The 14290-nt window shown below is 41.6% G+C and overlaps 2 protein-coding genes across 2 annotated transcripts; both read left to right on the forward strand.

The window, feature by feature from the left end:
- Positions 1-203: 203 nt before the first annotated feature.
- c1r (complement component 1, r subcomponent) lies at positions 204-7179 on the forward strand (the record flags this gene model as incomplete). Its single annotated transcript, XM_079561641.1, has 12 exons — positions 204-319; positions 946-1165; positions 1299-1482; positions 1546-1683; positions 2956-3161; positions 3462-3609; positions 4670-4788; positions 4874-4952; positions 6151-6289; positions 6536-6606; positions 6670-6866; positions 7156-7179. The coding sequence occupies exons 1-12, from the start codon at positions 279-281 to the stop codon at positions 7177-7179; spliced, it is 1566 nt and encodes a 521-aa protein (XP_079417767.1). The 5' UTR covers positions 204-278.
- Positions 7180-8095: 916 nt separating this feature from the next.
- On the forward strand, positions 8096-14235 carry tapbpl (TAP binding protein like). The gene is made up of 8 exons (XM_079561351.1): positions 8096-8279; positions 8973-9203; positions 9853-10116; positions 10392-10592; positions 11664-11831; positions 12373-12470; positions 12584-12809; positions 13997-14235. Exons 1-8 carry the CDS (start codon positions 8234-8236, stop codon positions 14062-14064), a joined length of 1302 nt encoding a protein of 433 aa, XP_079417477.1. The 5' UTR covers positions 8096-8233; the 3' UTR covers positions 14065-14235.
- The last annotated feature ends 55 nt before the right edge of the window (positions 14236-14290 follow it).

The following is a 14290-nucleotide window of genomic DNA, read 5'->3' on the forward strand; positions in this document are numbered from 1 at the left end:
AACCAGTGATTCAAGTGATTCAAATTTTCCATAGGACATAGAGGGGTTGTCATTTTAACTCGATACATTCTGGACAAATTTTCAGTGTTGTGGCACATTCAAAGTTCAATAAACTGAGATTTGTATGTGTGTCATTTTTGTTTATTTAGTCTAGCCTTATGTGTTGTTGCCAAAGTAAGCACAAGCCTGTTCCCGGCATTCACGTCGTGTGTTGCTAATTTGCTTGACTTTCTGTTTCACGTCAAAAAAGTCACGGCTCAGCTGCTGCGGATGTGCAGATGTTTAACCTCAACATGCTGTGGACCGGCTGTGGGCTCTGGTAGGTTTAACAATAAACTTCATTCTTTAATGTTATTCATGGGCTTCTTGATAATAATACGCAATAAAATGAAATTAGTAACTGGTAGTAATGTACATGGAGTTATTTCACGAAGGCAGACTGCAGCATAATTTAGCTCTCAATTTTGTGGACTTTGGATCAACTGTTTAAAAAACTAATATTGACATACAAATCAAAACCTACTCCGTGCAAAGCAAAGGATTATGTCCTATTATTGAAATACACCATATTGTTTTATTCTGACTAGTTTAGTTTGCATAAAGTCAAATTTTACCTTTGGTTTAGATTGATCAGGACCAAATATAGCCTTGTTGTTTTCCTCCGCGGCTCTGATACTATATTGCTATAGTGTCCCTCACAAATATAAAATGTGAGAGTGCAACACGTTATCAGTCTGACTTGTGGAGACATTAGCATGATCGTCTTTTTATAATGCCAATTTAATTGTTTGTCGAGTCCTTTTATTTTTAATGGACTACAAGTCCAGAATAAATAAATCGATACCAGCTCAGCCTTCTCAGATCGGAAATGAATTCAATCCAAACCAGTCAAATGAAGTGAAATTTGCATATTGATTTCTAGCAGTGTATTGATGTCGTTTCCAGGCTCCTCTGTGTGTCAGTACACGTCAGCGTGAGTTTACCTCTCCCTGACGAAGAGCCAGTTTTACATGGAAGTCTCCAGTCTCCCCTCTATCCCAAACCCTACCCCCCAAACCTGCAGCACCAATGGGAGCTCAGCGTCCCAGAGGGCTACAGGATCAGCCTTACTTTCACACACCTGGACATCGAACCGTCTGCAGAGTGCCACTACGACTCACTCACGGTCAGCACAACACACTTTAAAGTTGACCTAACAACTATAGTCCAAACGTGTTCAGGCCAGGTGTCCTGTGAGGTAAAAATAATCTGTACTGACCAAGAGAAGAAAATAAAAATCTCCTTAAATGGTCCCACAGATTCTGTACAAGGGCAAAGTTCTGGGCAAGTTTTGCGGTCAGGAGAACTCAGCTGACGGGCATCACCCTGGAACGCAGCCCATCCTGTTCCCAGGGAACACTCTCACCCTTGTGATGCAAACGGACGAAAACAACCCGGAGCACCACCAAAACGTGGGCTTCTCCGCTCACTACCAGGCCATAGGTACGACCCACCGTAAACTTTTCAATGCAACATACAATCTAAGTTTGAGCTGTTCTGTTTCAGACATAGACGAGTGTTCAGACCTAGAGTTGAACGCTGAAGCCCCGGTTTGTTCTCAGATGTGCCTCAACACGCTGGGCTCGTACCTCTGCTCCTGTCACCATGGATACGAGCTGCGTCAGGACCAGCGCACCTGCCGCTGTGAGTGTTGTTTATGGTTTTCTCAAACATTTCCATCTCGAGGTGGAGAAGTACCAACACTTTGGATACGCTTTTTTATGTTTGAATACGCCTTTTCAACTGAATTCACTCACCAACTTCTTATTTCCTTCACTGTATGCCCTTCTTCAATCATCAGCTCAAACACTATGATCACTGCTCATTTTCCTCAATTTTCTTCCTTCACGATCATAGATATAATATAATAAATATGAGCAGGTCCCGAGTCCTGTGTGAACCTTAATGGCTTCTCTATCTCCTCCTACGTAGCCTATTCCTTCAAAAGGCAAAAGGGCTGGAAGCCCTGCACTCACGGGGTGGGCGGAGCCTCCACAGAGCTCCAGAGCTTGATTGACAGGCTCTGGAGCCAGTCAATGTACTGGAATTGCTTCCAAATTTCGGGCTGCTAAACAAAAACTAGCGTAGTTAAAAATATTTCACCTGCCCCAGCGTGGTCACATGGTACATAGCGATTTTTAGAAAAAGAAAAACTCTTTGGAGCCAGGCTTTTAAGCCGTTCTTGGGACCTTTTAAGTCCCATTAGAATCAATGCTCCCAAGTGTCTCTTGGAGTCGCCCCTGGCCACCAGGGGGTGGTACTACAGCAATGTCAGCTCCCCGCCATAAGGACCATACAGAAGCATGTTCCTCGCCCATTGTTTATGATATAGTAATCAGAAATAGGTCTTCACATCACAGGACTGATGAAAACCATTTCAGGGGACGACCTTTAAAAGGAACAGGCCACCGTTTTTCCATACTGAGACATGTTCTGACCTGAACTTTGATGAGTTGATACGTACCAGCATGGGCTTTGTGCGTGCCTGTGGAAGAGCTTGGTCGCTTCTAACTTCAACCCGTTTGGAGGTATAGGAATATACTGGGAGAGGCCAAATGCTAACAACAGCTTTAGTCTTTTTGCCTGACTAAGTGCGCATATACTCGTCTAAGCTCAGGTAAGAACATATTTCAGTGTGTAAAAACAGTGGCCTGTTCCTGTAAAACTCATTGGGAAAATACCATAAACTGTGAGGGGTAGGAGGTTAATAGTGAGTAAAATAAAGAAAAGACAAAACATAAAGAAACTAAAATTTGACTGGTACTAAATTTAGAGAATTGGTATACATAAAATGCCATGCTTTGGTTAATGCAGCTCTATGCTCAAAGACAGCACAGGTAATCAAAGGCTAGTGTATATGTGACATAATCATTTTCATCAATGCTTAAACTGCTTATGTGCTTTGTCTTTCTGCAGCTTCTTGTATGGGTGGAATATTTAATGAAGCTATTGGGCATCTCTCGAGCCCGGGACATCCCAACGATCCCCCTCAGGAAGTATCCTGTCAGTACATCATTTCTGTGGATCCTGGGTTTAGAATCACTCTCAACTTCTCAGACATTTTCCACATCGAGAGTTTGGAGACGCAGGAAGGACTGAGCTGCCCCTATCACTGGCTTCAGGTTTGACGTCAACTAACTCAAACCCATCAACTGAGGATCTCACAGTGTTCATCTATGCCTCAATTGAGTGAATTTTTTTTTAGATTTTACAATTTCTGCAATTATTGACTGGTAGGCAGCCACTGTTCTCAGTCTTGGATATTCCCTTATAAAGTGTAAGGTAGTGGGTGTTTAGGACTTTGCTTTTTATTATTTTATAAGCATGACCAATCTGCACGTATAGTGTTCAAGATGTGTTGCCATAATACCTCCTGTAAGCAAATCAACTCTAATAAAACCTTTATCTCTCTTCTCAAATAGGTCACAGTTGAAAAGGAAAACCCAGTGACGTTTTGTGGTACAAAGAGCCCAGGTGTGATGGTTCTGAACTCCAGCAAAGTCCAACTGGATTATTACACTGACGATAAAGGCCTGAGCAACGGATGGAGCTTGGACTACACCACAGAAAGTTAGTGGCTATTAGGCGGGTCTAATAATGGAAAATTCAGTCCTCAACATAATTGCAAATATGCCAGATCATCTTTACAATGTTGATGACAATAAAATAGTAAAAGTAATGATGTAAGCTCAGTTTAAAACAAATGCTTTAAAGGGATATTTCAGGATTTTTTTATATAGGGCCTCATTTCCTAGTTATCCAGAGTGTTGTTGATTTCTGGAGATATACATATTTTTTTATTTTTTTTTATTCATGCAGTCCTTATATAATGATGCTAGGCTAGTGCTAGCTAGTGCTAGGCTAGTGCTAGGCTAGTGCTAGGCTAGTGCTAGGCTAGCGCATGTCTGTGGTCACTTGTAGCCTGCATTATAAACAGTCTGACCCAAGCACAGTGCACTCGAGACAAATCACTTTTTAACACCAGACTACCCATATAAATGTCTCTGTTGACTGAATAATTTTTGAAATATAACCATTTTGCATTTAGAAGAATTTATATTTGAGCAGGATCAGCTTCCTGGTTGTAAGCTACGCAGCGGTGGAGTGATCTGCTCCGTCACCGGATCTACAATAGTTTGTTTTCCTGCGGCCGGCATTACTATACGTGGAATTCTTTCTACAGATCAGATATGGCAACGTTTGGAGGACCTACCCCATGATTTTTCAGAGGTTTTAAATGCAGGCTACTAGCAACCATAGACATGCGCTAGCCTAGCACTAGCCACTAGCCTAGCACCAGTAAACTCTTCAAATATAATGACTGCATGAATCTAAAAATATATATCTCCAGAAATCAACAACACTCTGAAATGTCAGAAATGTCAAAAACTAAGAAATGTCAAAAATCCTGAAATATTCCTTTAAACAAAAATACCTACAAAGAGAAATATCTTTGACTGTGAAAATATCAAATTGTTGCAAAATTTTCAGCAACTCTAAAACTTTGCTAAAGCAGTTTTCTGTTTAAATTCTTCTTTTTCCAACTTGTATGCAATAAAGGTTAAGTTTGTTATAGCAGTAAAACCTTGAACAATCTATTGGTGCATTGAAACAACATGTATGTTTGTAGGGGTGCAGTGTCGTCCTCCTGGTACGGTTGCTAGAGGACGGGTCACTCCAACGTTGGACCAATATCTCTACAGGGACTACATCTTCGTGAAGTGTCAAATCGGATACAAGCTGATGATGGTTAAGGCTTCACTATATTATTTTTAAGTCAAGATGTATGTACAGTATCTTTACACAAATGCATCTAACACAATTTGTCTATTAGAATGGACAGGAGATAATCAGCTTCTCTGCAATGTGCCAAAGCGATGGACAATGGCACTTGCCTCTTCCAGAATGTCACAGTAGGTCCACATAAAGCCACTAGTATTAGTTAAGCCATTCAGTGGTGAATGTTGCTACATAACAATAGCAGCTCAACTGTAGTAAAACCTCTGCTGCTCTGCTTTTTGGCAACAACACTAGGGCCGCCATTGGTCCGCCATTGCTGTAGTACCTCCATATCGCCGCTAGTCTCCCATTGAAATGCATTGGACTTTAGACGCGTGAAAAACAACTTTAGAGCCTAGTCCCTAATTTTCTTAAACTTTTAACAGCTAGATATTCCTCCTGTGATAACGCTGGGTGAATTACAATTAAGGGGACCAGGCTGGTTTTCGAAAAAAAAAATGTTCATGACCCCTTGAAGGCTGGACTGTTAGCATTGGAACAGTGAAGATCCCGCCTTTATGCCCTTTTTAGGCACATGCTTCGTCAGAGCTGGGCAGGGGGAATCTGTAAACCTGCCATGATTTCCCCCTCGAGCGCAGTCATTGTGGCAAACGGGGAGGAGTGAGCAGGAGATGTCTATTCTTTTTAACGGTCTATGAGTAAAACAAAACCAATGACATATAAGGACGATAAGGCATGTGGAAGATGTACTAAACTTAAAAGGTGCATTATGCAACGTTTTATGCAAAAAAAAGGTTCATATTTGTGTGTATATGACCTTGTAGTGACCCAGTGGCTGTATGAATGGTCAGCAAGGCGCCTTTACTTTCCATCACAGTGGTTTCGAGGACGCTTCAGGATCAATTGTTTGGAAGGTTTTCACGGCTGACGGACCATCTCACCAAAAAACCTACAAAACATTTGATCCTGGAGCGTTGTAGAGACCACCGTGATAGAAAGTAAAGGTGCCACTCTGTCCACTCATACAACTGCTGGGTCACTACGAGGTCAAATATGCACAAATATCAAGTAAAATCTGCATGGTCACCCCGTTATGTCCTGCTCCCAGAAAAGTAATGTTTAAACAGTTATTTTTGGGTGATTGAATCCACAAGCTCACTCAGCTGAGACCAAACCATTAACCATAAACGTATGTGTGTATGGGTGAACGTTCTACCACCGAGCCACTGCCAATATGAACCATGAATCATCTGCATTTTGATAATAATTAATATATCAATTGTTTCTCCATTTTAAACGATGTTCTTGCAGCATTATTTGATTGTAGGTTTTCATGAGAGTCAATAGTTATTTATTTTTGTTGAACTGCAGTTATTGATTGTGGAGAACCAGAGCCCCTATTAAACGGAGGAGTGTCCTTCCTCTCTGGTGAGCTGAACCAGTACGGCTCTGAGGTGCAGTATTACTGTGATCAACCCTATTATTCTCTGCCTGGAGCTGTCAACGGTAAGTTTCAACTTTACTTTAACTGTTATTTATCCTATGGACAGTTCAATGTTGCCAAATTAGCATGGTGGCATTATGGTGTGTTCTCTGTAGCGGGCACTACCTTGCTCAGAGGGACTTTTTGAGTATTTAAGTCTAGGTTTAGTTTAAAATTTGGGGGAAAAGGTTTGTTTTTTAGAACAGTGGGAGGTAATGTACTCTAGATTTTTTAATTGGCTGACTGCATCATGTTTTTCCTCTTCTCAGTAAGTGTCAGTTGTGAAGCAGACAGAAAGTGGAGACCTGTCAATGACTTTGATCTAAAACCCATTTGTTTACCAGGTAATATTTCTGCACTTCCACTTGTGTCGCAGGAGTTGTTTTCTAAAGATGTTTTACCTTTAGTCTGTGGTAAGCCCAGAGTCGATTTCTCGGTTACCCAGCGGATCATTGGAGGCAACAATGCTGCACAGGGCAGTATCCCGTGGCAGGTGCGTGTGTCTGGTGGTGGAGGGGGCATGCTCATCGCCGATCGCTGGGTCCTGACTGCGGCCCATGTCCTGAGTCCAAAAATGCAGCCAAGACCAGTCAATGATATTAAGGTAATAAACAGGAAAATATTATAATTTTTGTACATTTGCAAAATTTCAGATGGAGTTAATGTTACTCAATGGAGTAAGAGACAGATTGTACTACTCTGACCACTTTGTTTTTGAAGTATAAGCTCTTTAGTGATAAATAATGAACACGGCCAAAATATACAGTTGTTTGATTGCAACTGGACAGAGCTGTTGTTTTTTGTTTTATTTGTGCAGATATTTTGGGGAACAAACACTTATACAGAGACCCAAGTTCTAAATGCGACTGCTGCTTCTGTTCATCTACACCCAGGATACAATAATCCTGATCATTTGAACTTTGACAATGACATCGCCCTGATTAAACTTCCAGCGCCTCTAACTTTTAATAAGTTTGTGATGCCAATCTGTCTGCCCCCTGAGGAAAGTTCTCTTCAAACCAGAACGGGGTAAGAGCAGGATAGAGTCACATGATCTTCATTTTATTTTATTTTTATTCATATTATTGTAGAGACTAGTCTAAAAAAACACATATAATAATAATCTGTAATGATTTTAATTGACTTTCAGTACAAACAATTACAATAAAACAATATGAATGTTAAAAATATTCACAACTGATGTTTCCTTTCAGAGTTGTTTCGGGGTTTGGTCTCACAAGGACAGATGAAAGAGGCTACCATCTATCAAAAAAACTTAAATATGCGCACCTCCCAGTGGTGGATCCAAGGGCTTGCACTGAATCACTCGATGTCCTTAGAAGAACCATGTCCGATGGCGATGTCCCAGTGGAATCTCACAACATGTTTTGTGCTGGACTCCCAGACGGACAGAAGGATTCTTGTCAGGGGGACAGTGGAGGTCCCTTTGCCATCTGGAGCACCGACCACTACTGGGCGGCCGGGATCGTGAGCTGGGGGGTTGGATGTGCCAAGGCTGGCAGATATGGGTTTTACACCCGGGTGTCCAACTACGTTGACTGGATCCAAACAACTATGAAAGAAAACTGAGTTTTGTCACGTTACAATAAAACTTGAAGTACATCAAGTCTGTGTCTGTCTTACCTTGATCCTTTATAAGCGAAAAGCAAGAGAACAATAAAGTAGCATTTTGTTTCGCTTTTGCCATGCTTCTCTTTACGCGCATGCGCAGTTAAGTGTCGCACGCAGCTCATGCAGCTCCAGCCACAGCTCTAATAAGGAGTTTATGTTTTTGCTTAAATTACCAAGACAATGTTGCGCGTTTTTGTTAATTCATAGTAGACTGTTTAAATATCCTTATTTCCCACATGAAGACCAGACCGCCCACCTTCAAACCAAAAGTGAAAGTGGAATTATAACTATTTCACTTTTGATTCACAGTGAACTCGTCTCTTTTCAAATCTAACAAGGATGTTTTTAGTTATTTTGCTTGGCTTCTCTGTGATGCGCGTTTATGGTGAGTATAATAAGTAACTACAGCGATTAAAACGTGTAGCATCGCTCGAGCACCTTTTAACTTCCTGAACTAAGAAATGAATGAAGGTTCTTTCCAATCCGAAAGTGCGCCATTGGAGTGAAATTGATACGAATGTAGGCCATTGGAAATGAGAGAGAAATAATAAGGTAAGACATTGGCCATAGCCTTCTCAAGCAGGTGACTGACTGACTGCTTGCAAATTGAGTGTCCAGGTACCAAGAGAAACAAAGAACTAATGGCCTCGAGGTCATAGCTCTATAATCCTGTAGTAGTTATGGTAAAGTTGTATTTATTATTTTGCACTTTTTGCCTTGTTGTTTTGCTTTTAACCATGTTGTAATGCTGTGTCATCATCAGAATTATACTAAAGTCCATTTATACTTGAGTAACCTTGCATTTTCAGCTCAAAACACACTTACCCCTCACCTGGTGATGTCATGAGGTGGTGTCCCTGTGTGGAAAGAGCTGCATAAAGAGCTTCACCGCACTGGCTCTGATTTTTCTTCCTGTGTGACATTCCTTCTCTACATTTGCCTCATTCCTTAATCAGTGCCTCAGAGTCAGCAGAGGATGGGCCAGGGAATTGCCTTTTCTTTGCATATTACTAAGCTGTCAAATGTGTAAAGAACAGTGCTGCTAGAAAACACCTGAGTAATGCTTAATGTTTCCCAGGGGGCGAGTCGGCGGGTGTGGCTGATTTGGTGCTGTCGTGCGTTTTGGTTGAGGACGGAGCGGCGCATGGGGGCACGGGAGGAGGAGGAGGAGGGGGCGGGTTCAGCCGTACCCCTGCCACCCTCGTCCTGAAGGATGTGTCCGTGGGACCCGACCAATCCCTGGAAATGCTCACTCCCTTCATCCCAGCGTCAGAGCCCGACCCGGAGCTCGTCCTCATTGAAGCGACAGGTTTGTTCAGACTTTTATATTTTGTTTATTCATTTCAACTTCCAATTTGTGTTTCTTTGAGCAATGATAAACTGAAGAAAATGTGCTTGGTTCAGATGGAGGCTAAATTAAAGCTGCATTTTGGAACTTTTTATGTGGAAAAAAAAAGTTCATACATCTGCATTTTTGACCTTTCAGTGACCCAGCGGCTGTATGAGTGGTCAGCATGGCGCCTTTCCGTCACAGTGGTCTCTACAACAATCCAGGATCAATTGTTTGGGAGGTTTTCATTGCCGACGGACCCTCTCGCCCGAAAATCTACAAAACAAGTGATCCTGGAGCGTTGTAGAGACTACCGTGATGGGTGATGGAAAGTAGAGGTACTATGCTGACCACTCATACAGCCACTGGATCAATACAAGGTCAAATACACACAAATATCAACTTTTTTTCCACATAAAAGTTGCGTAATGCAGCTTTAAGCTAAATCTTACAGTTGTTAATTAATTTAAGTTCTGGTGAAAACCCCTGTCAAACTGTCATTATGGATTTTCAACAACTTTAACCATAGGATTCTGCCCATCTCCATTTAAACTTACATTGAATTTACATTTTATTTCTTCATGTGAACTTAGCCTTTTCTAAACATCCTCTGATTCCTCAATGGCAGTGTCCAAACCTGATATTCCCAACTCGGATGTGCTGCTCCACGCTGACTGTAATGGACAAGAGGTGACGTGCGAAATGAGCCGCTTCTCGCCCAATGACGCCCTAAAAACCCCCGACCAGGCTTTCTTCATGGTGTCCCTGAGCATCGAGGGTGTGGACTTCAGCGCGTCGCTGATCCTACAGACTGTGACGGTGGAGCAACCAGCCCAAAGACACAGCAAACTGGGTCTGCCCCTGAGCCAGTCTGGGTCCGTGCAGACAGAGGGTGAGCTCTCCAAAATCAGAGTATAGAAAGAAAGAAGATTCAAACTCAGAATATTGATTTCAAAGCTTTGTCAAATGTGGTGGGTAGGTCTATATAGCTCAAAGGCTTTGTCTATACTGCTTCAACAATAGCTTAATCATCACATTTATACCACCCAATTAGTCTGGCTTAATCTAAACCAAATTCCAAAACTTCTCAAACACTAATTCAAGTCATTTTAACGCACATCCTTTATTACAGTGTGTGAAATAATCCCTGTCTCTCTTTGTCCTCAGTGATTATGGTGGTCTACTCTAATGTTCGGTCCCTCACTGCTCCTCTGAAGGGGGACGTGCTGTTGCCCTGTGGCTTCAAGCAGCAGGATTCACCCCTGGCCCCGGACGTACACGTCGAGTGGAGGGTCCAGCACAGAGGAAAGGGGCGCAAAGTGTTCGAAATGAAGACCCCACTGGAAGACACTGAGGGGAAGGCAGAGAGTAAGTGACTTGATCTATGTTACTACTGTGGTCTGAACTGATGATATTGTAGTTTGACTTGAAACTTCTTCAGGTTGTGGCATAGTGGGTCCCCAGTTTGTTTGGCGCACCCTCACTCGAAATGCAAGACAATTTCGGCTTAATCCCTGTCCACACATGGCGTCATATGCATGTAGTTTTACAATTGAAAGGCCTAAATCCATTTTGCAGTGTGACCTGAACTTTCTATCATTTAAAGCATTACAAAGGCTATCGTAAAATAATGTTATTAAATTCCATCCATCCATTTTCTTCCACAAAACACATTGCACCAGTCCCCTGTGGCTCCTCCTGCAGGTGGTGGGTCCACGGAAGGACGGCCTCTCGATTTTAACCAGGCCTGTTGGTCTCTCTGAACCATCAACTTTAGGGCCTGTTTGCCACAGGAGACACTATCAGCGGCACAAATAGGGCTGGGTCCTGTTGGTATGGGAAAAATAGTTTAGGTACTACCGTTATCGAAAAAAATTAAAGTATCGGGGAAAAAAACTTTTATCTTTAGATACAATTTCTGGTGATGTTGGTCCAGGGACAGCATTAAACGAAGTGACTTGGTTGCTTCAGCTAAATAAATGTTTTTTTCCTCATCTAATTTTTTTCCAAATTTATTTTTTATTTTTTCCCCAATTCACCCCCTCATTTTTGCAAATTTTTATTACTAATATATTCCCTATTTCCCCCATTATTTCCAATTTTTCCCCCATTTTCCCCCAACATTTTTGCACAAATTTTCCTCTTTTTTTTGCCACAAATTCTCCCTATTTCCCCCCAAATTTTCCCCCATTTTTCACAAATTTCTTGACAGATCTTTCTGGTTAAATGACAAATTTTGCTATAGGTATCGAAAAAAAAAGTATCGCTCAGGCATCCTTATCGAAAACCAAATATTGTTAAAGATTAAACGATACCCAGCTTTTCTTATTCCTACCTGTCTCTCTGTCTCACTTTTTCGTGCCTTTGTCCTCGTGCTCACAAACGACTGCATTTTGCCCATTAAATAAAAAACTAAACTAACTTAAACTCACTCTTCAGTCCTTGCAGAGAGGAGTGACTCGTCTGTCAGCGCTGAGAGAGTATTGTCTGAAGGAAACGCTTCGCTTTCCATGAGCAAACTGAAGGTGGCAGACGAGGGCACTTACATTTGTACAGTCACGATCGGACAGTTTCACTCGCAACAAGTCATCCAGCTCAATGTTTTCCGTGAGTATTTGACTGCCCTAAACTGATATTAGAGGTAACAACGTAAACAACTAGCTTGAGACTGTGATGTCTTGTTAAAACACTGCAAAAAGTAAATATTAAATGTCTTGAGGAAATGTTTCTTTTTTTAAGCAGTTTTCACTCATTTAGACTTCTTTCCTGATCTGACCAAGTTTATCTTGCTCTTTTGAGGACGTTTCTGACTAGTTCTAAGGTAAATCTCACTTGAAATAAGAAAGTAAAACTGGCAATGAGATAAGACCAATGTTCTTACCCCACTGGCAGAAAGAAAATTACTTGAAATAAGGACAAAATATATTGAGACCAGTCAGAAACGTCTCAAAACAAGTGAAATAATCTGGGTCAAAAGCCCACCTACATCTTTCCTCGCCAAAACATCTCGGATTATTATGCTCAAATTGAGACTTTTACACTAATCCAGTTAATTACTTTTTGCAGTGAACATGATACACCTTAGATTTATTTATGCTGACGCCGATGTGATGTCATATATTAAAGGTGCTTTTGTCTCTCGTTCTAGAGTTGCCCGAGGTCTCTCTTTCAGATTACAGATTGGCGCTGAAATCTGACACGACACTGAGTTGCCACAGCAGCAAATTCTATCCACTGGACGCTCAGGTATTCAGTCTGTCATAATGGAAAACAAAAAATTAAAGAAAAAAAGTGCAGAATCTTAAACTCAAAACATACAGGAAGCTGGAACGTTTACCTTTGCTTCTTGTGGCTTCCAGATTGAGTGGTTTTCCCGCGGCCCGGAGGACACAGAGCGCGTTGTGTTTCCGGGAAAGGCGTCTCTGTCGGGCCACCGTCGTCATGGTGATGGGACCCTCTCTCTCTCCTCACATCTGACCGTCCCTCACACGGTCGCGCCCGGGACCGAGATCACCTGCGTGGTGTCCCACCCGGCGCTGCACACGCCGCACTCTGAAACCGCCACCGTGAAGAGCCCAGAGCCAGGTGTGTGTGTCGGACAAGGAGTCGCTGAAAGAAATACTTAAACACAAAAAGAAAAAAAAATCTACAGATGATGTTGAACCCGATTATGCTTAGTTTGGCGTTTGCTGCTCAAAGTTTTGCTGTTAATCTTGTGTCTTAAAATACTGGCAGCTGAAAATCCACCAAGCCACTGAAAAATGACCTTTTTGAATTAGATCAATGAATGTAGTAAATCGCTTGAAGGAAGGTAATTTATGTTGAAATTGAGTCGGTTTGAACTAATCTAAGTTAATGCTAATGCCAATGGAACAAGCCTAAATCCCACTTGAAATCAAAATATAATATAAACAAAATATAGCAATACTAAGTAACTTGTTTACCTTAATAAATCCTTTTCGTAGTCCCTCTGGGGGCAATACAAAGGTTGATGGGATGATTGGAGGGTCTTTCATCTCCCGCTGGTGTCTCTGGCCAGAAAACCACAATTGCAACTTGACTGCCACCGGGTCGGAGTCACCAATACACACTAATGGAATCACGAAGAAGAAGCAAACAGGCAAAGCTAACACTACTAAGCACTAGCACTACTTGAACAGTATTTACAGCCAAGTTGGAGTGAAAAAAATGATTTTCATTGTGTAATTGGATGTACAATATCCCTCTCTCCCTTAGCCTTTTCTGTTTAAAGTGCCATGCTTTCCAATGGGAGACTAGCAGCTATATCGAGGTACTACAGCAATGGCGGCCCCTAGTGTCGCTGTCACAAAGCACAGCAGCCAGCGGCCATTGGGGCAGACAGAAAAACTGGATCAGTCCAGTTATTACAGAGATATTATCCATGAACCAGGTCAAAACATTCAGATTTTTATACTTTTAAAGGAATTGTTCGTGTCCTCATATGCAGCCAAGTTATGCTCCGTATGAGGACACAAGCATTCACTTTGTAAACATGCTATTCCTCATTTGAAAGCTAAGAACCTCCATCATTCAGTCACTGGGTTTAAACTAATTGTGACGACACTGGGGAAAGGTGCAGGGATTGTTAGTGGAAATATATGGAAATATAAATATCTTTCACACCATGTAAAATGTTTGTGTGAATCAACAAAGTTCAGAATAATTCTTACCTCTGCTGCATCACATAAAAACAACCAACATATTATTATATTATTAGCTGATGTTTTCCATCTGTTTTGTGTTTTTGACAGATTCGTACTGGTGGGTGCTGGGTTTCCTGATCATCACAGTCCTTTTCTTCTATCAGGTCATGAAGTAAGAAACCAGGGGAAACGTGTGGCTTTTGTTGGACTTGCACTGTTTTTTAAATGTGACTCTGTTTTTAAGCAGCTACTGTTTTGGGATTTGTTGAAAATGTATGGGGCAAAAGTAATTTAAGTTGTTTCCTTTAAATGTTTTACTTGTAGATGGTACTTCATGTAAATTATTGCCTTTTCCATGTCCGTGTATGTGAGAGATTCCTGTAATTTGAATTGACCGACCTT

Source organism: Gobius niger (assembly GCF_951799975.1).
Source record: "Gobius niger genome assembly, chromosome: 8".
Classification (NCBI taxonomy): Eukaryota; Metazoa; Chordata; class Actinopteri; order Gobiiformes; family Gobiidae; genus Gobius; species Gobius niger.